Source organism: Pongo pygmaeus, chromosome 1, assembly GCF_028885625.2.
Source record: "Pongo pygmaeus isolate AG05252 chromosome 1, NHGRI_mPonPyg2-v2.0_pri, whole genome shotgun sequence".
Lineage (NCBI taxonomy): Eukaryota > Metazoa > Chordata > Mammalia > Primates > Hominidae > Pongo > Pongo pygmaeus.
The window spans coordinates 109656745-109680448 of record NC_072373.2 but is presented as its reverse complement, the minus strand read 5'-3'; the positions used below and the strand labels follow the sequence as shown (position 1 = coordinate 109680448).

General features: G+C 39.6%; 1 protein-coding gene across 2 annotated transcripts in view; it reads right to left on the bottom strand.

Annotated features, from left to right (window-relative positions):
* NOTCH2 (notch receptor 2) overlaps nucleotides 1-23704 on the bottom strand; it is a 170228-nt gene that overhangs the window by 74944 nt on the left and 71580 nt on the right. Inside the window, exons 4-5 of one of the 2 annotated variants that reach the window (XM_054454437.2) lie at nucleotides 9555-9890; nucleotides 9201-9286 (exon numbers count right to left, since the gene is read on the bottom strand). In XM_054454437.2, coding sequence (XP_054310412.1) covers nucleotides 9216-9286; nucleotides 9555-9890 — 407 coding nt within the window. In that variant the 3' untranslated portion in view covers nucleotides 9201-9215. Of the gene's footprint in view, nucleotides 1-9200; nucleotides 9287-9554; nucleotides 9891-23704 lie in introns of those variants that run through there. The other variant, XM_054454415.2, reaches the window with a different exon arrangement.

Here is a 23704-nt window from a genome sequence, read left to right as displayed (position 1 = left end):
ATATGGGTCAAGTCCCAAACTCACCACCTGCAAGCTATTCGTACATGGTAAGCTAAAGCTCTGCATCAACTTCCTCACCTGTAAAAAATGAGGCTAATTCCACTTGCCTAGCCTGTCTTTCTAATTATAAGTGCCACATCATGAGTAAAGTGCTATACAAATGTTAAAAGGTATCTGAAAATTGGGTGGCATTATTACTAACTAAGCTTACCAGCACTTCAAATTCATCAGGCTCCTCTCTAAACTTATAGCATTGCTTCATTCCTCTTGACTTTTTCTTTTATGAAAAACGAAACTAGTACACCAAACTTCACTCTAACTGCCCACAGTGTGGTCCTTTGTAGTTTATATGTTGGGCCTCTTACTTTCTCTTTCCTTGCTACCAAACTCCTGAGCTAATTAAGCAGAAGACTACCAGCTTCTATTCTAAACATTCTCCTATTTGAAATATAGTATGATTACATATTTGGCTTCCTCAAAATATCCCTTAAGGTTCCTCTCTCTCACTCAAAATACTTATTGGGACTTACATTAGGCACTGGTGATATAGCAGTGAGTCCCTGCTTTTGTGGCATTTACAGCCTTGTGAGTGGGACACACATCAATCACACCTTGCTTTATTCCTTACCATAAGTTGCTGTGGCATTCTACATCTGCTCTGCTATACTGGAACATGGCTGATTTCTCTTAATACAATGGCAGTCATATAAATAAGTATAAACTGAGTGACCAAAAACATTAGCCAAAAATCATTCCATGGAAGACAGAAATCATTGAAGGCTTTATTGAAGGAAATTATATTTCTCCAAGTATCTGGTACTCAGTCCATTCAAGCAGATGAATCACTAAAGCCTGAAAAAGACTATGAAAATTTACTCAAATTTCAAAAATGTATCATATTACTCATATTTCATATTACTCATACAGAAATATGAGTCTTACAAATAGACTAATGAGCCAGAAAATGATGAGCCATTGAAGCCCACCACTACAGAATCTATGGGATCTACTAGGTCCTTGAATAAGAACTAGGATCTTTGCCCCTAGTCTGGTGCTCTTGATGAAGATATTCTTTGGAAAATTTAAAGACATAGTTTTAGATTGTTGGGGAAAATGGGGCCCCTGGCCTACAACTGCTAAACTTGAGAGGTCTGGTGGTGTACTAGAATGTCAATGATCATCCTCCCCTAACTTGATCTCTCTGATGAGTAAGACTAAATACAGTTGACTAGGGTGTCAGGGAGGTAGTAAAGCCCTTGTAGCTCAACTATAAGGAATAGAAACTGTGACTCTAACTTTATATTAGTCAATGTTACAACTAACTGAATTCACCAACCACAGACAAGAAAGCAGAAGCATTTCAGCAGAACCACAAGAGAAAAGAAATAAAGTGTTTTCTTTTTATAACCGATTGACTATTGTTGAGGTACTTTTTCCCTGTCAATAGGTAGGTAGGTAGGTAAGAAGGGAGGTAGGTAAGACAGTTATTTCATGCTAAAAGCATGGCTTCCGGGGCCAAACTGTCTAGGCTCAACTCTCAGCATTGCCATGCAATAGCTGAGTGAACAAGGGCAATATACTTAAACTTTCTTGGGGAATTAACAGGACCCACCTTAAATAGTTATTGTAAAGATTAAACGAATTAGATAAAAACAGCACTTAATTCAAAAAATGGTCCTGGGACAACTAAATATCCACATAAAAGAATCAAGTTAGACTCCCTCCTCGCACATAAAAATTAACTCAAAATGGATCAGAGACCTAAAGGTAGGTGGTAAAATTATAAATCACTTAGAAATAGTAAATCTTTGTAATGTGGGATAAGCAAAGTTTTCACAAATATGACTGAAAGCACAAGCAACAAAAGAAAAAATAAATTGTATTTCATCAAGTTAAAAACATTTGGGCTGAAAAGTATATTATCAAGAATGTGAAAAGACAGCATACAGAATGACAGAAAATATCTGCAAATCATATCATCTGATAAGAGACTTGTATTTAGGATATATTTTTTAAAAACTATTATAGTTCAATATTAAAAAGATAAACCAACTATAAAGTAGGTAAAGGATCTGAAGAGACATTCTCCAAAGAAGATACATAATGACTAATAAGTATATGAAAAGATGTTGAAAATCGTCAACCATCAGGGAAATGTAAATCAAAACCACAATGAGATAAACACTTCACATTATGGATGAATATAATAAAAAAGATAGACAATAACAAGTGTTGATGAGGATGTGGAGAAACTGGAATTCTCATATACTGCTGGTTGGAATGTAAAATAATGTACCCACTTCAGAATAGTCTGACAGTTCCTGAAAAGGTTAAACAGCATTACCATCTGACGCAGCAATTCTGCTCCTAGGTATATATCCAAGAAATATGAAGATATATGTCCACCAAAAAATTATACAAGAATGTTCATAACAGAATTATTGATAATACTCAAAAAGTAGAAGCAACTCAAATGTCAATCAACTGATGATGGATAAATAAAATGATAAAATGTGGTAAATCCATATGATAAAATATTATTCAGCCATGAAAACGCACAGAGTACTAATAAATGCTACCACATCAATGAACTTTGAAAACCTCATGCTAAGTGAAAGAAGCTGTCACAAATTACTACATGCTGCATGTTTCCATTTGTATGAAATGTTCAGAAGAGGCAAATAAAGACAGAAAGTAGACTAGTAGTTGCCTAGGGCTGGGAGGGAGTTAGGAGGAGTGGAGAGTAATTGATAATGGGTAAAGGGTTTCTTTTGATGTATAAAAATATTCTAGAATTGACTGTGGTGATGGTTACTCCTATCTATAAATCTACTAAAATTACTGAATTGCGTACTTTTTTAAGAAGTAAACTGTATGGTATATAAATTATATCTCAAAGCTATTGTATTAAGGGAAAAAGCACTAAACACAGTGCCTTACACATATTAGCTAATATTATTAATTGTCAGTGGTATTATAGCATTCGTTAGAGATTGTCTACTCTAATCCTTTTACGTTACAGATGAGGAAGTTGAGAGCCACATGGCTGCCTTGACCAAGATTAAACGGCTAGTAAGTAGGAATAAGTACTGAACCAGAAACTTCACCCAATTGCAGTCCATATGTTTTCTGGGATCCCAGAGTTCCCTTTCAACAATGTAAAAATACAAACTTGGGTCAAAAGTTCCCATGTCTCAGAAAATTCAAGCCAAATCAGTTCTCCTCCAAAGTTAAGACAGGATTTATGCTTTAAAAATAGAGATACAGAATTCTCTTTGGAAAGATCTACCAAATTCTTGTAACAGTCTACCCAAAGTAGAGGAAAGGCTACATGAAAAGTTACAAGGCACTTCTTAAAAATATATCTTAAGTTTTTAGGGAAAGGTAAACAGACAAGTTTCCAGACCCGTGGGTGGAATGGGTGTAGCAGATTCACTGAGAGGCTCACAGCGTCGTACTAAAGGGAGTCTACTGCTTAAAGCCAATTCACATCCTTAAAAGGTCAAATGGAGAGAAATTAAACTTGGGAGTAGCATTTTAAGACTGTGCTGTTACAAAACCTCGGGCCACTTAACTGATTAATCATGGCAATGAGGGCAGGGACCAGAAAAGAGTCTTTCGAACCTGTCATCCCCACACAGAACAGCAACTTTCAGGGAAACACCCTTATCTTTCCATTTTCAGACCCCGGGAGGTGTGACGGTGGAAAGGCTAGGTAGAGAAGAAGAGAGCAGAAAGGAGATGAGATGACACAACCAGGATTCTCCGAAGCTGGGCTCGAAGTCCTCAAGAAAAACTCCCATGAACAAGGAAGAAAGAGTGAAGAGAAAAACAGGGATACCTGGAACTGGACAAAAGTAAAAAGATAGAAGGATACTTTTTCTCCCCCAGAAGAAATTTGTCACAAAAGCAAACCTGCAAATATACGATCAGTATAACACCCAAGAAAATGACACATGCGGCCGGGCATGGTGGCTCATGCCTGGAATCCCAGCACTTTGAGAAGCCGAGGCAGGTGGATCACCTGAGATCAGGAGTTCGAGGCCAACCTGACCAACATGGTGAAACCCCATCTCTACTAAAAATACAAAAATTAGCTGGGTGTGGTGGCAGGCACCTGTAGTCCCAGCTACTTGGAAGGCTGAGACGTGAGAATAGCTTGAACCCGGGAGGTGGAGGTTGCAGTGAGCCGAGATCGCGCCATTGCACTCCAGCCTGGGCGAAAGAGCGATGCTCCGTCTCAAAAGAAAAAAAAAGAAAAGAAAATGACACATGCCCCTAAGTGTGACAATGCAAGAGGGAATCCCTGACCTATCCCTATCCAACCAGTTTTCTTGGCACACACCTTCCATTCTCTGAATGAGCCCAGATTAACTCACTGACCCCTGTGCCACGTATCTCCCACTCCATCACCCGCCCAGGCTCACTGCTTCCACCTGCATCCCTTCATATCTCCCTACTGACCTCCACTTTTTTCTAACTTTGTCACCAAAGAAGTCACAGAAATAAATAGGAGGATTCAAAAAGAATAATTTCAGTACATTTAAAAAATTGTAGAATATAGGAGTTCTCATCTATGTTTACCATGTTCATTCATTTTTCAAATTTTCATTGAGGCACCATTTTACGACAGGCACTATGCTGGGGATGCTGGGGACTAGGGTAGGGAGTTAAAATGAGAGTGTCTACTTGGAAGGATGAACAGATAAATAATCACCGTGATAAGTGCTGTGCTAGAGATATGCAGATGTCAAAACACCTTAGAAGGTCTACAATCCACTTGGAGGGTAGGGAATATAGAAGGCATTTCAGTGAAATAGGGTGCCTTTGACAAATCATTAAGAATGAGTTCTACATTAAAAAGGGGAAGAGAGGGTGATAGAAAGCTGAGGAGGCAGCATAGGCAAGAACATCCAGCATGAAAGAACAGTGAGGGACATCACGAACATCTTTCAGGAACATCAGGTAAAACAGACTTAGGGCCCAAGTCAAAGGAGCTAAAATAATACACTCTGGAAATATACACCATTTCTGCATCTGCTCCAGAGAAACCTGCCAAAATATGATTAGCATAATACCCAAGAGAACGTCACATTCCCCATGTGTGAAAATGCAAGAGGGAATTATTTCTAATAGTTCTTAAGCTCAGCAACAACACAGTAGACACAAAAGCCACAGAATGTGCTTAGGCTTTACTTTAATGATATAGGGATATCACATATCATCAGCCTGTGGAGTACAGAGGTAGTTTACAAAGGATAAACCTTCATTGTTTGGAAAGGAAAGATCAGAGAGCTCATTATGAAGTTTCAACAAAATCAGAGAAATAAAGAGATGTGGGTGGGGGAGGGATAGCATTGGGAAATATACCTAATGCTAGATGACGAGTTAGTGGGTGCAGCGCACCAGCATGGCACATGTATACACATGTAACTAACCTGCACAATGCGCACATGTACCCTAAAACCTAAAGTATAATAATAATAAATAATAAATAAAAAGAGATGTGGGAAAGAAAGAAAAAAAGAAAGTGCATTGAGGACAGTCCAATCCAACTGTGAACTCATAAGGGACAGCCAGTAAATTCAAAACAGCCTACTGTGTTTTGATTACTTGTGCTACTTTATTAAAATAGCCACAAACACAAAACTAGTTTACCTCTTTCTCTCCCCATTATCGGCCCTAACCCAAAAATAGTGGGAGTAAATGATTTAATAATTTATTTTCATGCTCCATTTTGTTCTTAAATTAAAATTACTGTGGTTGGTGCCCCTCCTTTAGCTTCTGCTAAAGACTTTACATAATGAAAGCTCATGAAGTGTCTGGATTACTAACAGTTACTTATCCAAAAAGATGAGACATGGTTCATTGATTTGATTCTATTAGTTCTCTCTTGAAGATATTTTTCTCCTCCCTCTGTGAAGAAACATTTCTTTCTGTGTCATACAAGATGAGTCATTTTTGTAGTTTTAATTCCCTCTTGAGTCCTACAATAATACTAAAATACTCACAGTGACTACAGTATCCTTTGCAGGGAAAGAATTGTAAATTAACCATTTAAATATAGTCACTAAGTTATGTGGCATTCACTGACTCAGAGTTGAAAAAGACTCCAAAATTCTTATCCAGTATTAGAGTACACAAGGACAAAAGGAGAGGCCAAACTAAGTCTAGGACGCACAATACAAAGAAGAAAATGAGAAGACCAAAGTTACAGTCTCGATACTATGACATGATACTAAACTATACAGTCAGTCAGCCAATATATATTTGCGGGCCTAGTATATACTGGGCACTGTTTGTAGGTGTTTGGGTTACATCAGTAAACAAAAGCAAAGATACTAGTTTTCATTCTGGAGAGGGTAAGAGGCAGTAGAATTTGGAAAAGACAGACAATAAACAATAGACATAATGAAGTAAATTATATAGTATAAATTATATAGTAAGAAGATAAGAGTTACAGAAAAAGAAAACAAAAAGTAGACCAGGGTTAGTAATTAAGGGGGTGGGGGACAGTTACAATTTTAAATAGGGTGGTTAGAGTAACCCTCAATTAGAAGTGCCAAGACGTGAAATGCAGTGGAAGCAACCATTTGAGAGTTGCAGAATACTTTAACAAGAATACTTTGCCTCCTGCTGACTTTGTTTCCCCATTTTTAGAACTGAAATAATTCTCATCAAATAAGGGTGCTATTTACATTAAGATAGTGACTATTACTATAAGTAACATTTTAGTCTCTTGACAAGCATGGGAAGCAATGGAATGAAGGGCAATGGAAGGAAGGGCACTGCATTATGAAAAGGACTTTTTAAAAGAAAACCATCTCTAGGCACTATTTCCCTTTGTAGAAATGAAGTGAATATTTTCTGAACTCCACCTGGGACATACGAACAATGAGCATGAAATCTTACAAACTGTATAAATAACATTTATTCACAGTGTCACTGCATCACCTATTGTTTTGAATTCTCTTTAAATTTCCTTCTATATATTTATCCAAAGCTGAAGTCATCTGGTTTAGATTATGGGACCCTGAAAAGCAAGAACTAGTCTATGTAACTACTTTTAAACATCTGCACAATGCTATATATATATATATATATACACACACACACACACATATATATTGATATGTAACAAGTACTATTTGATTATAATTAGGAGTGTCTTGGTTTTCTTATAACATGAACATATATTTTTAACCCAAACAGCTTAAAGCATTTAACGAAAAGTTTTACACACCTACAAAGTGCTTTCAGGAAGCAGATGTGCAGTGCAGTGTGGCGCGGTAAGATGGACAAAGCAAAGGCTTTGAAAATAAACTGCCTGGGTTTCAGGACCCAGCCTAACCACATATTAGCTGTACAACTTTGGGTGAATCACTTAACATCTCCAAACTTCAGTTACTTCATGTGGGAAGACTTGAAAAATAATACCTGGTCCCAAGATTTTTGTGTAATTGAGCTAATAAGCATGGAAGTACCTGGCACAGTTCCTGAGTCACCAAAAAAATGTTAGCTTTCTCTTCACCAAATCTCCCCATTCCCACCCCTCATGCTAATCTCCCCTCCCACACACACACACCATCAGTGAGTAAATAAGTGTCTTGCGTTAAACTACAAGCAGAGAATAAGAGACAGCCAAGATTTCCTTACTCTATTTCACTAGCCCTGGCAGCCTCTCAGCTGCGGAATCCTTGGTTATTTCCTTTCTCAAGGAGGAGATACTATTCTAGTTTGACAGATCCTTTCCTGGACACACTCTCAGAATTCCCTAAGGTTCTTATCGTGGCTAATGGATAACAATGCAGAGGCTATGGGAGTGAATAATCACTCTCTCTCAGCTAAAAACTTCCTTTATTGACTTCTCTAACTTCCCGTCAACATCTTGCTGCCAAATCAACCTCTTGTTCTAGGCAATTATTAAAGCAATTTTCTTGAAACTGAAAAACACATTTAACCTTCAACAATAAATCACACTAACATCAGTTACTAGCCAATTAGATTACTAGAATATCAGACCCAGAGAATATTTGCAATACTGAAATATTTTCAAAATAAAGTTGTTTACATTTCTATTTCTGTCTTTAACCCTTAAAATGCAAACAAATACAGGAGTGAAGACAGATGTATTTTAGTTATTTCTTCTACAAGATAAAGTGGATAGTAATATTATGTTAAGAAAACACTTATTTGGTATCTAGAATGATAGCATTAGCTATTCTTTATTAAAAGAGAAACTAAAAGTAACACAATTAAATAGCTTGTTCTTGTGACTTAAATAATATAAAGTTTTCATTTCAATTATGTGGCAATGCTTTGTATAGCTGTATTCCAAATACATAGCATGGTGCCTAGAACATAGCAGGCAGTCAATACATTTTTACCAAATGAAATGAATAAATTACCAGTTGATTTTATACTGAGGACCAACCTATGACCTTTAATCCCTCCAAAATAAAATACACAATCCCATTATATGTGAACCATATCCACAATACCAGAATCTAAGATTCCCACTCTGAAAGAGTAACTAGAACAACTTTTTTTGAGGCAATTCTGCTTGCTTAGCACATTATTCCCCCCTACAGTTTTCCTTCTTTTGTTTCTGTACTAAGGATATTTGTATAAAAACAGGATCTTTGTTGCTTAGTAATTCATCTGCTCCAGCTGCTTGTATTCTGTTCCCAATCAAAATTCTTGGTTTTCAGCCTCCTCATCATTTTTATAAGGAGTTGAATGAATTAGCCAAGCTTGCTCCTTTCTCCCTCTCTATGGAACACCAGGCCCCAAGCTCCCCGACACTGGTCCTCTTTTTGTTTCTATCTTTGGGTTGTGTGTGCACTCTAGAACATTTGTATCAGTGAAGAGTGTAACAAAGTATTGTGCCATGCACAGTCTCTCATATATCATCTATCAGCTCATCAAAAAGTGCTCACTGATTAACAGAGGATCCCCTCCTTAGTTTCAGAATTCTCTAGCTTTAAGTTAGGGGAGGGTTACCCCAAAGTCAGAGAGGGTACATGGGAGAGGGTTGTGAAGGCCAGTAGCCCAGAGAAAATTAAGGGCAGCTGGGTGCATTTAGGTGGATAAGAAAACAATGAATTACTCCAACAAAAGCAAAAGCACAAGCACATAGGTAAGTTGATCACCTACTGTTAATGTCAATTCAGTTTAAAGCACTTTATTAACCACACATACATATTTTCCAATGTCTAATTCTCATCATGTTCTTCTCCATTCCAGACTTGCCTGTCTCTTTCCCAGAGCTCTGTTCCTCTTATTTCTCACTGTTTCTACAAAAGGGACAATAAACAATTTTCTAGCCACTCATCATCATAAACCCTGACATGCTAAATTACCCCCTGCTCAGTTTATGGACCACAGTAGGCCCATAAAACTCCTCCCTCACTAGCAACCCACCCCACACAAAATTCTCACTTCCCTTTTTCCTTGCTTTAGGAAGCTTCCTAAAAAAAGCAATTGAGCCACACCCACTACCTCCTGTGCTAGGGGTTTGTCCCTTAATCCTGGGACACAAGGGAGCTCCTTACCTGGAAGGCAGCTGCATTCAAAAGTGAAGTCACCAGTCTGCCGACAGGTGCCTCCGTTGACACAAGGCGAGGGTGCACAGGGCACATACAGGCTGTCACAGTACTGGCCTGTGAAGCCCTGAGGGCACTGGCACTGGTAGGAACCAGGCAGGTTGAGGCAGGTGCCACCATGCTGGCAGTGTCCTGGAATGTCACACTCATTGACATCAGTCTCACACTTCTGCCCTGTGAAGCCTGGGAGGCATTTGCAGGAGAACTGGTTGGCCACAGTGGTACAGGTACTTCCATTTGCACAGGGATGAGACAGGCAGGCATCGGTCCATTGGCACTCCTTACCTAAAGGAAGGATAACAAAACTCAGTACTGGCCACAGAAATAGGAGATGGCCCCATCCTCAATACCTCATTGATACCAGCGAGCTCTTGCGTGGAGAAGACCTCAACTCTTTGCATTTTACAAAAGGCTAAATCAGAGCCTCTTCAAGGTCATCTGACACAGAGCCCTCTCCAGTAACTCTCCAAGGCCCTCAGCTGAGACACAAGGACTCACTGGGTGGAGCACCTGGAGGCAATTATAGGTTAGTCACATTGAAGCCCAATCCTGCAGGACGCTATCAGCAATAGGAGTCTGGATCCATCTACTCTCTCAGAGCTCACTGTCTTTGCATATGCTGCTCCTGTTTGAATATCAACTTCTGGGCCAGGAGCAGTGGCTCACACTTGTAATTCCAGCACTTTGGGAGGCCGAGGCAGGCAGATCATGAGGTAACGAGTTCAAGACCAGCCTGGCCAATATGGTGAAACCCTGTCTCTACTAAAAATACAAAAATTAGCTGGGCATGGTGGCGCGCAACTGTAATCCCAGCTAATCGGAAGGCTGAGGCAGAAGAATCACTTGAACCCAGGAGGCGGGGGTTGCAGTGAGCCGAGATTGTACCACTGCACTCCAGACTGGGTGACACAGCAAGACTCCATCTCAAAAAAAAAAAAAAAATATATATCAACTTCCCTTCTGTTTTCCTAGTGAACTCTCGCTTATCTTGGCAACTCTACTCAAAAGTTCCAACCTCTGCAAAGTCATCCTTAGTGCCCCTCACACACATACATACATGTGCGCAAACACAGATACACCAAGTTTGCTATTTCCTTCTATTATACCACCTGCCACACTGGCAGGGTTGGGTCTCCATGGTATGCTCCCAAATCATGTCTGTTGAATGGATAAAATATATCGATATTTTCCACAAAATATAGTTACTAAATAGACCTCTGGTGATAGAAACAAGTCAATACTACTTCTGTTTCCTCTAAATGTAACACACACATATATTCTGGGAAACATTTTATTAATTGTGGCCTTGCTATAAATATCAGTTGATGTGTTTGAAAATGATGAAGGACCTCTGGGTCCCTATATAACAAATGAAATAGAAGCCATCAGGAGGACAGAGGTCTAGAAGGTATTCTGTGGACTTTCTCAAGTAGGAAAGTACCAGCACTAGCAGGAAGACTCTGACGGGTTGAAAACTAAATCATGATGCCAGGGGAAGCAAAGCAGATTCTTTGAGGCAGAAAGAGAAAGAGAAAAAAATATGCTCACAGAACTAGTAAATTTGATATTCACATGGCTGGCTTTTTGTTGTCATTAGTCTAAGTCGTTTATTATTTAAACTACAGAGATGAGAAATCCTTGAATTTGTTTTTTTTATTATTATACTTTAAGTTCTAGGGTACACGTGCACAACATGCAGGTTTGTTACATATGTATTATACATGTGCCATGTTGGTGTGCTGCACCCATTAACTCGTCATTTACATTAGGTATATCTCCTAATGCTATCCCTCCCCCGTTCCACCACCCCAGGACAGGCCCCAGTGTGTGATATTCCCCTTCCTGTGTCCAAGTGTTCTCATTGTTCAATTCCCACCTATCAGTGAGAACATGCGGTGTTTGGTTTTTTGTCCTTGCAATAGTTTGCTGAGAATGATGGTTTCCAGCTTCATCCTTGTCCCTACAAAGGACATGAACTCATCATTTTTTATGGCTGAATAGTATTCCATGGTGTATATATGCCACATTTTCTTAATCCACTCCATCACTGATGGACATTTGGGTTGGTTCCAAGTCTTTGCTATTGTGAATAGTGCCGCAATAAACATACGTGTGCATGTGTCTTTATAGCAGCATGATTTATAATTCTTTGGGTATATACCCAGTAATGGGATGGCAAGAACTCCTTGAATTTGTTAGTACTCCAATTGATTGTCTAGGAAAGTATCTAAATCTCTGACCCCATAGAAAGGTAAATAGGAGACACAAGAGTTTTTCTATAAGGGAAAAAGATGTGAGATGTGACATATGAGCACAGAAAAGTGCTCTCTGCCTATCAAGGAATGTCAAATCAAAGGAGAAAAGTGTAACACAAATTTAGGCACAGCATATACATCTCAGGGAGCTAAGACAGAAAATGAAGGAACTGCAATTCTTCTTGTCTTTCCACTCATGTCACTAAGAGGCACTTATTTACAGTGGAGAAGATATATAAATGCTCACTTTTAGCAAGTGTGATTTTCAGAGTGATGCCCACAACTGAAACAGAAAGATCCCTGGGCCAGAAGTGGTGGCTGATGCCTGTAATCCCAGTAATTTGGGAGGCTGAGGTGGGCAGATCACTTGTGGTTAGGAGTTTGAGACCTGCCTGGCCAACATGGTGAAACAACACCTTTTCTAAAAATACAAAAATTAGCCGGGCTTCATGGCGCATGCCTGGAATCCCAGCTACTTGGGAGGCTGAGGCACCAGAATCACATGAACCCGAGAGGTGGAGGTTGCAGTGAGCCGAGACTGTGCCACTGTACTAAGCAACAGAGTAAGAAGAAAGAAAGACAGAAAGAGAGAAAGACAGAGAGAGGGAAAGAGAAAGAGAGAAAGAGAGAACAAACAAAGAAAGAAAGAGAGAGAGAAAGAAAGAAAGAAAGAAAGAAAAAAAGAAAGAGAGAAAGAAAGAAAGAATCAACCCTGAATTTGGTTTCCATATATATTATGTATAGGCACTAACTTGCTGCCTCTGCTTCTTCATCTCTGAGTGGAGATGAGCTAGTAAGCTCACTGAGGTATAGAGCTATCACAAAAACCAAAAGGATGACCTTGATCTGTGATGATTCCTAAAGTGATAGACAAAAGTAGCATATGTATAAAAGATGATCAGAATCAGCCGGGTGTGGTGGCTCACACCTGTAATCCCAGCATTTTGGGAGGCCGAGGCGGGTGGATCATGAGGTCAGGCGATCCAGACCATTCTGGCTAACATGGTGAAAGCCCATCTCTACTAAAAACTAAAGAGCTTCTGCATAGCAAAAGAAACTACCATCAGAGTGAACAGGCAACCTACAAAATGGGAGAAAATTTTTGCAACCTACTCATCTGACAAAGGGCTAATATCCAGAATCTACAGTGAACTCAAACAAATTTACAAGAAAAAAACAAACAACCCCATCAAAAAGTGGGCAAAGGACATGAACAGACACTTCTCAAAAGAAGACATTTATGAAGCCAACAGACACATGAAAAAATGCTCACCATCACTGGCCATCAGAGAAATGCAAATCAAAAGCACAATGAGATACCATCTCACACCAGTTAGAATGGCAATCATTAAAAAGTCAGGAAACAACAGGTGCTGGAGAGGATGTGGAGAAACAGGAACACTTTTACACTGTTGGTGGGACTGTAAACTAGTTCAACCACTGTGGAAGTCAGTGTGGCGATTCCTCAGGGATCTAGAACTAGAAATACCATTTGACCCAGCCATCCCATTACTGGGTATATACCCAAAGGACTATAAATCATGCTGCTATAAAGACACATGCACACGTATGTTTATTATGGCTTTATTCACAATAGCAAAGACTTGGAACCAACCCAAATGTCCAACAATGATAGACTGGATTAAGAAAATGTGGCACATATACACCATGGAATACTATGCAGCCATAAAAAACGATGAGTTCTTGTCCTTTGTAGGGACATGGATGAAATTGGAAATCATCATTCTCAGTAAACTATCGCAAGAACAAAAAACCAAACACCACATATTCTCACTCATAGGTGGGAATTGAACAATGAGAACACATGGACACAGGAAGGGGAACATCACACTCTGGGGACTGTTGTGGGGTGGGGGGAGGGGGGAGGGATAGCATTAGGAGATATACCTAATGCTAAATGACGAGTTAATGGGTGCAGCACACCAGCATGGCACATGTATACATATGTAACTAACCTGCACATTGTGCACATGTACCCTAAAAGTTAAAGTATAATAATAGTAAAATAAAATAAAATAAAAAAATACAAAAATTAGCTGGGCATGGTGGCAGGTGCCTGTAGTCCCAGCTACTCGGGAGGCTGAGGCAGAAGAATGGCATGAACCCAGGAGGTGGAGCTTGCAGTGAACCGAGATCGCACCCTGCACTCCAGCCTGGATGACAAAGCAATACTCCGTCTCAAAAAAAAAAAAAAAAAAAAAAAAAAAAGATGATCAGAATCTTGCAGAACACACCAAGAAGAGATCCTTCTTAACAGCAAAGGAAGAAGTTTTAATTTGGGACCATTTCAGAGTGACATTTTAATTATGAAGAAGGCATTACTGTCATTTCCACTAGCCAGAATTAAAATATTTTAAATGGGTATATGCCCCCCTACTTTGCCTCGTAATAGCAAAACAACTCAAAACTGACAATCAGGAAGAAATTATTCTTATAACACCAAATATTTTCAATGACTTACATCATCAATGCCATCATTGTCATGATGGAGATAATGGATCATCCTAACTACCCTCTACCCCACCAACACCTTTTGATGAATGATATGCTTTGGCTGTGTCCCCACCCAAATCTCAACTTGAATTGTATCTCCCAGAATTCCCATGTGTTGTTGGAGGGACCCAGGGGGGTAATTGTATCAGGGGGGCCAGTCTTTCCTGTGCTATTCTCATGATAGTGAATAAGTCTCATGAGATCTGATGGGTTTATCAGGGGTTCTGCTTTTGCTTCTTCCTAATTTTCTCTCACCACCACCAAGAAAGAAGTGCCTTTTGCCTCCCACCACAATTCTGAGGCCTCCCCAGCCATATGGAACTGTAAGTCCAATTAAACCTCTTTTCTTCCTGGTCTCGGGGATATCTTTATCAGCAGCGTGAAAATGGACTAATACAGTAAATTGGTACCAAGAGTGGGGTTTTTGTGACAGTGCCAGCTATCCCGAGGGAAACTTTGGAGGGAACCAGCTACTAGACAGTCCAATTAGTCTTTTGCCCCTACACCCAGGTTGGATGACCGATTTGCACATCAGGACTGCTACGGACCTCCACCAGAGTTTCCTCTGGCTTTGCCCTGCCCAGGCAGAGTTCACCACCTTTCAGGTCCTAACATTTGTGCTCGTGCCCCACCTTCCCAGTGCGGAAAACAAGATGGGCCAGTGGAAAGCTGATCTGGCTACTGCCACTGCACAGTGCCCAATTTGCCAGCTGCAGAAACCAACACTGTGCCTTTGATATGGCACTATTCCTCAGGGTGATCAGCCAGCTACTTGGTGGCAGGTTGATTATATTCGATTTCTTCCATCGTGAAAAGGGCAGATGTTTGTCCTCACTGGAATAGACACTTACCTGGATATGGGTTTGCCTATCCTGCATGCAATGGTTCTGCCAAGACTACCATCCGCGGACTCACGGAATGCCTTATCCACTGTCATGTTATTCCACACAGCATTGCCTCTGACCAAGGCATTCACTTTATGGCTAAAGAAGTGCAGCAGTGGGCTCATGCTCATGGAATTCACTGGTCTTACCATGTTCCCCAACATCCTGAAGCAGAATGGTGGAATGGCCTTTTGCAGTCAGAATTACAATGCCAACTAGGTGAGAATACTTTGCAGCGTTGGGGCAAAGTTCTCAAGAAGGCTGTGTATGCTATCAATCAGCGTCCAATATATGGTACTGTTTCTCCCATAGCCAGGATTCACAGGTCCAGGAATCAAGGGGTAGAAATGGAAGTGGTACCACTCACCATCACCCCTAGTGATCCACTAGCAAAATGTTTGCTTCCTGTTCCCGCAATATTAAGTTCTGCTGGCCTAGAGGTCTTAGTTCCAGAGGGAGGAACGCTGCCATCAGAAGACACAACAACAATCCCATTAAACTGGTAGTTAAGATTGCCACCAGGACACTTTGGGTTCCTACCCTTAAGTAAACAGGCTAAGAAAGGCATTACAGTGTTGGCTGGGACATCAAGGCTATCAAGACCCAGGCTATCAAGATGAAATCAGTCTACTACTGCACAACAGAGGTAAGGAAGAGTATTCATGGAATACAGGAGATCCATTAGGGTGTCTCTTACTTAGTATTACCATGCCCTGTGATTAAGGTCAATGGGCAACTACAACAGCCCAATCCAGGCGGGACTACAAATGGTCCAGACCCCTCAGGAATGAAGGTTTGGGCCTCTCCACCAGGAAAAAAAAAAACACAATCTGCTGAGGTGCTTGCTGAAGGCAAAAGGAATACAAAATGCGTAGAAGAAGGTAGTCATCAATATCAGCTACTACCATGTGACCAGCTGCAGAAATGAGGACTGTAATTGTCCTCAGTATTTCCTCCTTCTTTTATTAAAAACATGTCTGTGCTTGCACACACTTGTACTAAGAAAATATCTTCATTTTATTTCCTTTCTCCTTTATCATGTGACATAAGATTTATTGACTTCACATCAGCATTTAAGTATCATTAACTTTATGTAAGAGTGTTACCATCAAAGGGAAGCCCATCAGACTAACAGCGGATCTCTCGGCAGAAACCCTACAAGCCAGAAGAGAGTGGGGGCCAATATTCAACATTCTTGAAGAAAAGAATTTTCAACCCAGAATTTCATATCCAGCCAAACTAAGCTTCATAAGTGAAGGAGAAATAAAATACTTTACAGACAAGCAAATGCTGAGAGATTTTGTCACCACCAGGCCTGCCCTAAAAGAGCTCCTGAAGGAAGCGCTAAACATGGAAAGGCACAACCGGTAGCAGCCACTGCAAAATCATGCCAAAATGTAAAGATCATCGAGACTAGGAAGAGACTGCATCAACTAACGAGCAAAATAACCAGCTAACATCATAATGACAGGATCAAATTCACACATAACAATATTAACTTTAAATGTAAATGGACTAAATGCTCCAATTAAAAGACACAGACTGGCAAATTGGATAAAGACTCAAGACCCATCAGTGTGCTGTATTCAGGAAACCCATCTCACGTGCAGAGATACACATAGGCTCAAAATAAAAGGATGGAGGAAGATCTACCAAGCAAATGGAAAACAAAAAAAGGCAGGGGTTGCAATCCTAGTCTCTGATAAAACAGACTTTAAACCAACAAAGATCAAAAGAGACAAAGAAGGCCATTACATAATGGTAAAGGGATTAATTCAACAAGAAGAGCTAACTATCCTAAATATATATGCACCCAATACAGGAGCACCCAGATTCATAAAGCAAGTCCTGAGTGACCTACAAAGAGACTTAGACTCCCACACATTAATAATGGGAGACTTTAACACCCCACTGTCAACATTAGACAGATCAACGAGACAGAAAGTCAACAAGGATACCCAGGAATTGAACTCAGCTCTGCACCAAGCGGACCTAATAGACATCTACAGAACTCTCCACCCTAAATCAACAGAATATACATTTTTTTCAGCACGACACCACACCTATTCCAAAATTGACCACATAGTTGGAAGTAAAGCTCTCAATAAATGTAAAAGAACAGAAATTATAACAAACTATCTCTCAGATCACAGTGCAATCAAGCTAGAACTCAGGATTAAGAATCTCACTCAAAACTGCTCAACTACGTGGAAACTGAACAACCTGCTCCTGAATGACTACTGGGTACATAACAAAAATGAAGGCAGAAATAAAGATGTTCTTTGAAACCAACGAGAACAAAGACACAACATACCAGAATCTCTGGGATGCATTCAAAGCAGTGTGTAGAGGGAAATTTATAGCACTAAATGCCCACAAGAGAAAGCAGGAAACATCCAAAATTGACACCCTAACATCACAATTAAAAGAACTAGAAAAGCAAGAGCAAACACATTCAAAAGCTAGCAGAAGGCAAGAAATAACTAAAATCAGAGCAGAACTGAAGGAAATAGAGACACAAAAAACCCTTCAAAAAATAAATGAATCCAGGAGTTGGTTTTTTGAAAGGATCAACAAAATTGATAGACCGCTAGCAAGATTAATAAAGAAAAAAAGAGAGAAGAATCAAATAGATGCAATAAAAAATGATAAAGGGGATATCACCACCGATCCCACAGAAATACAAACTACCATCAGAGAATATTACAAACACCTCTACGCAAATAAACTAGAAAATCTAGAAGAAATTGATAAATTCCTCAACACATACACCCTCCCAAGACTAAACCAGGAAGAAGCTGAATCTCTGAATAGACCAATAACAGGAGCTGAAATTGTGGCAATAATCAATAGCTTACCAACCAAAAAGAGTCCAGGACCAGATGGGTTCACAGCCGAATTCTACCAGAGGTACAAGGAGGAGCTGGTACCATTCCTTCTGAAACTATTCCAATCAATAGAAAAAGAGGGAATCCTCCCTAACTCATTTTATGAGGCCAGCGTCATCCTGATACCAAAGCCTGGCAGAGACACAACAAAAAAAGAGAATTTTAGACCAATATCCTTGATGAACATTGATGCAAAAATCCTCAATAAAATACTGGCAAACAGAATCCAGCAGCACATCAAAAAGCTTATCCACCATGATCAAGTAGGCTTCATCCCTGGGATGCAAGGCTGGTTCAATATACGCAAATCAATAAATGTAATCCAGCATATAAACAGAACCAAAGACAAAAACCACATGATTATCTCAATAGATGCAAAAAAGGCCTTTGACAAAATTCAACAACCACTCATGCTAAAAACTCTCAATAAATTAGGTATTGATGGGATGTATCTCAAAATAATAAGAGCTATCTATGACAAACCCACAGCCAATATCATACTGAATGGGCAAAAACTGGAAGCATTCCCTTTGAAAACTGGCACAAGACAGGGATGCCCTCTCTCACCACTTCTATTCAACATAGTGTTGGAAGTTCTGGCCAGGGCAATTAGGCAAGAGAAGGAAATCAAGGGTATTCAATTAGGAAAAGAGGAAGTCAAATTGTCCCTGTTTGCAGATGACATGATTGTATATCTAGAAAACCCCATCGTCTCAGCCCAAAATCTCCTTAAGCTGATAAGCAACTTCAGCAAAGTCTCAGGATACAAAATCAATGTACAAAAATCACAAGCATTCTTATACACCAATAACAGACAAACAGAGAGCCAAATCATGAGTGAACTCCCATTCACAATTGCTTCAAAGAGAATAAAATACCTAGGAATCCAACTTACAAGGGATGTGAAGGACCTCTTCAAGGAGAACTACAAACCACTGCTCAAGGAAATAAAAGAGGATACAAACAAATGGAAGAACATTCCATGCTCATGGGTAGGAAGAATCAATATCGTGAAAATGGCCATCCTTCCCAAGGTAATTTACAGATTCAATGCCATCCCCATCAAGCTACCAATGACTTTCTTCACAGAATTGGAAAAAACTACTTCAAAGTTCATATGGAACCAAAAAAGAGCCCGCATCGCCAAGTCAATCCTAAGCCAAAAGAACAAAGCTGGAGGCATCACACTACCTGACTTCAAACTATACTACGAGGCCACAGTAACCAAAACAGCATGGTACTGGTACCAAAACAGAGATATAGATCAATGGAACAGAACAGAGCCGTCAGAAATAATGCCACATATCTACAACTATCTGATCTTTGACAAACCTGACAAAAACAAGCAATGGGGAAAGGATTCCCTATTTAATAAATGGTGCTGGGAAAACTGGCTAGCCATATGTAGAAAGCTGAAACTGGATCCCTTCCTTACACCTTATACAAAAATTAATTCAAGATGGATTAAAGACTTAAATGTTAGACCTAAAACCATAAAAACCCTAGAAGAAAACCTAGGCATTACCATTCAGGACATAGGCATGGGCAATGACTTCATGTCTAAAACACCAAAAGCAATGGCAACAAAAGCCAAAATTCACAAATGGGATCTAATTAAACTAAAGAGTTTCTGCACAGCAAAGGAAACTACCATCAGAGTGAACAGGCAACCTACAAAATGGGAGAAAATTTTCGCAACCTACTCATCTGACAAAGGGCTAATATCCAGAATCTACAATGAACTCAAACAAATTTACAAGAAAAAAACAAACAACCCCATCAAAAAGTGGGCAAAGGACATGAACAGACACTTCTCAAAAGAAGACATTTATGCAGCCAAAAAACACATGAAAAAATGCTCACCATCACTGGCCATCAGAGAAATGCAAATCAAAAGCACAATGAGATACCATCTCACACCAGTTAGAATGGCAATCATTAAAAAGTCAGGAAACAACAGGTGCTGGAGAGGATGTGGAGAAATAGGAACACTTTTACACTGTTGGTGGGATTGTAAACTAGTTCAACCCTTGTGGAAGTCAGTGTGGCGATTCCTCAGAGATCTAGAACTAGAAATTCCATTCGACCCAGCCATCCCATTACTGGGTATATACCCAAAGGACTATAAATCATGCTGCTATAAAGACACATGCACACGTATGTTTATTGCGGCATTATTCACAATAGCAAAGACTTGGAACCAACCCAAATGTCCAACAATGATAGACTGGATTAAGAAAATGTGGCACATATACGCCATGGAATACTATGCAGCCATAAAAAATGATGAGTTCATGTCCTTTGTAGGGACATGGATGAAACTGGAAATCATCATTCTCAGTAAACTATCGCAAGAACAAAAAACCAAACACCGCATATTCTCACTCATAGGTGGGAATTGAACAATGAGAACACATGGACACAGGAAGGGGAACATCACACTTCGGGGACTGTTGTGGGGTGGGGGGAGGGGGGAGGGATAGCAGTAGGAGATATACCTAATGCTAGATGACGAGTTAGTGGGTGCAGCGCACCACCATGGCACATGTATACATATGTAACTTACCTGCACATTGCGCACATGTACCATAAAACCTAAAGTATAATAATAATAATAATAAAAAGTTGGAAAAAAAATAAAATAAAACATAGTTGTCTTTAAAAAAAAAAAAACTAAGAGGGACACAGATATGTATATACATATGTCTACATATATATGCTTAATATATATGTACTGATTATATCAATTTAACCAAGAAAATTAGTAACTTGTGTTGATTTCCAGTGGAGATCGAAAGGATCAAATCTTTTATTTTCATTAAGAGTGAAAGGGTTAGAAATCTAATTTCTTCTTTATTTTCCTTTTTCTTCTTCACCAAGAAAACGAGGTTTCATTTATTTATTGTTATATGCGCCTGTTTTGTTCTTTCACTTCTTACAGCCAGTTGGCAACTGTGGCCCTGAACCCTTTCTGTGCTGTTGAATATTTTTCAGAGATCAAGTAACACCAGTTAGAGCAATAACTATACCAGTCAGAGCAATAACTATAGTATATCTAGAGATATAACCAGTCGGTATCAATAACCATAGACATCACTTACATTTGCCTTCCCACAACACTTTCATTTACATATAAAAAAATACTGATACGGTTTGGTTCTGTGTCCTCACCCGAATCGCGTGTCTAATTGTAATCGCCAGTGTTGGGGGAGGGACTTGGTGGGAGGTGATTGGATCATGGCGGTGGATATCCCCCTTGCTGTTCTCTTGATAGTGAGTTCTCACAAGATCTGGTTGTTTAAAAGTGTATAGCACTTCCTCCTTTGCTCTCTTCCTCCTGTTCCACCATGGTAAGACGTGCTTGCATCCCCTTCACCTTCCGCCATGATTGTAAATTTCCTGAGACCACCCATCCATGTTTTCTGTACAGCCTACAGAACTGTGAGCCAATTAAACCTCTTTTCTTCATAAATTAAAAAAAAAAAAAAAAAAAAAAAGAGTGTTTCAGTTGGGGATTGGTGTGTTTCCAGATGTACGAAGAATAGTTGTACTACATTAGGTGTAATTATGACCTAATTATTGTCTTTATTTGAAGATTATGTGTGATCTCAGGAGATGTGTATGGGTTCAAGTTGACAAGGGGTAGATTTGTGGTGGTTAAAACCGAGTGTGTCAAACTTGATTGAATTGAAGGATACAAAGTATTGATCTTGGGTGTGTCTGTGAGGGTGTTGCCAAAGGAGATTAACATTTGAGTCAGTGGGCTGGGGAAGGCAGACCCACCCTTAATCTGGATGGACACCATCTGATCATCTGTCAGCAAATACAAAGCAGGCAGAAAAACACGAAAAAGCGAGACTGGCCTAGCCTCCAAGCCTACATCTTTTTCCCGTGCTGGATGTTTCCCGCCCTCAAATATCGAACCCCAAGTTCTTCGGTTTTGGAACTCAGACTGGCTCTCCTTGCTCCTCAGCCTGCAGACAGCCTATTGTGGGACCTTGTGATTATGTGAATTAATACTCAACAAACTCTCCTTTATATATATATAAAGATTGCCAATATATATATATTAAGATTGCCACCAAGACACTTTGGGTTGGAATACATATACATACATATATATTCTATTAGTTCCATCCCTCTAGAGAACCCTAATACAATGAAAAATTAATATAACTATTCTACACTAACTGATCCAGTATAGTTTTCTGAGTACATTTTTCACTTTTTGCTTATTGCATTTATAGAACTCTTGGTTTAGTGCTTAAAGCAGGAGAAAAAAATGAAGAATGTTTCTCCTTTTCTCATCTAATTTAATAAACACTTTTGAATAAAGCTCAGACCCACCTAGAAAAACCCACAATCTATTCAGGTGAGATATGAGTAAAAAAAAAATTACGATAAAATGTGATACATAAAAATAATAAAACTTAGAGACCATTTGCCTAAAGGAATCATGAAAGGGTCACTAAGACACAGTTTTAAATAACATTGGACAATCACCAGTTGTGGAAAGGGGCATTCCAGGCAAAAGGGTATGTAACTGTACAGAAGCAATAATAAGTACAACATTTTCAAGAAATAAGGAGAATTTGGTGTGACTAGGCCTAGATGCTTGTGGGGAGGCCAGGCTACAAAAAGATGTAAAGTCTAGGCTGTAAAGAGCTATGGAAGTCATGTAAAAGACTTTGCAGTTTATTCTGCGGATGACGAAAAAGCATTAGACATTGTAAGCAGGTGAGATTGTTAGAATATTTGCATTTATAATTAAAGATGTAGTAACATCATGGGTGAATGAGATGGGGAGAGAATAAAGGCAAGAAAATGTATTCAGAAACTACTTCAGAAGTCCAGGTGAGAGATAACATGGCCCTCAACTACAGGGTAGCAGAGGAAATGGGAGGAATAGTAGACAGGTTAGAGGCAATTCAGAGGTTGGCTTGGGTGACTGAGTTGAAATGAGGTAAGAACAAGGGACAGGGAGTTTCTAGCGTGGATATTTGGGATGTACATGGTTGCTACATATTTCTATCAACATGGTGAACTCAAAGTACCGGTAGAATATCTCCAAGGAGAACATGCAAAGGATAGCTAGAAACATGAGCCTGAATGTCAGGGTTGGGTGGAGCTAAGGGAATGATGGTGAGATTCATCAGCAACTAATGAAGACAGTGGCAGTGGAGGCGAATAAAGACAGTGAAATTCCCTAGGGAGAGCTGTGATGTGGCTCAAAAGAGGGCGCAAAACAGTGCTCCAGGGAGCACAAACATTTAATGGATAAGAACAAGGTAATGAAGAAGCAAAAGGAACAGGGTTCAGAAAACCAGAAAAGCCAATGCCCTGAATGTCTAGGGAGGGAGATTTCTAAAAGCAAATAGTCAATAACATCAGCAACTTTTCCTCTGGTGACAGTGTACTTATTTCTTTTAGTGAAGTAAACTCTGATTCCCCATCCTGGTATACATATATTTTTTTTTTTGAGACAGGGTCTCACTCTGCCACCCAGGCTAGAGTGCAGTGGTGCAATCATAGCTCACTGCAGCCTCAAACTCCTGGGC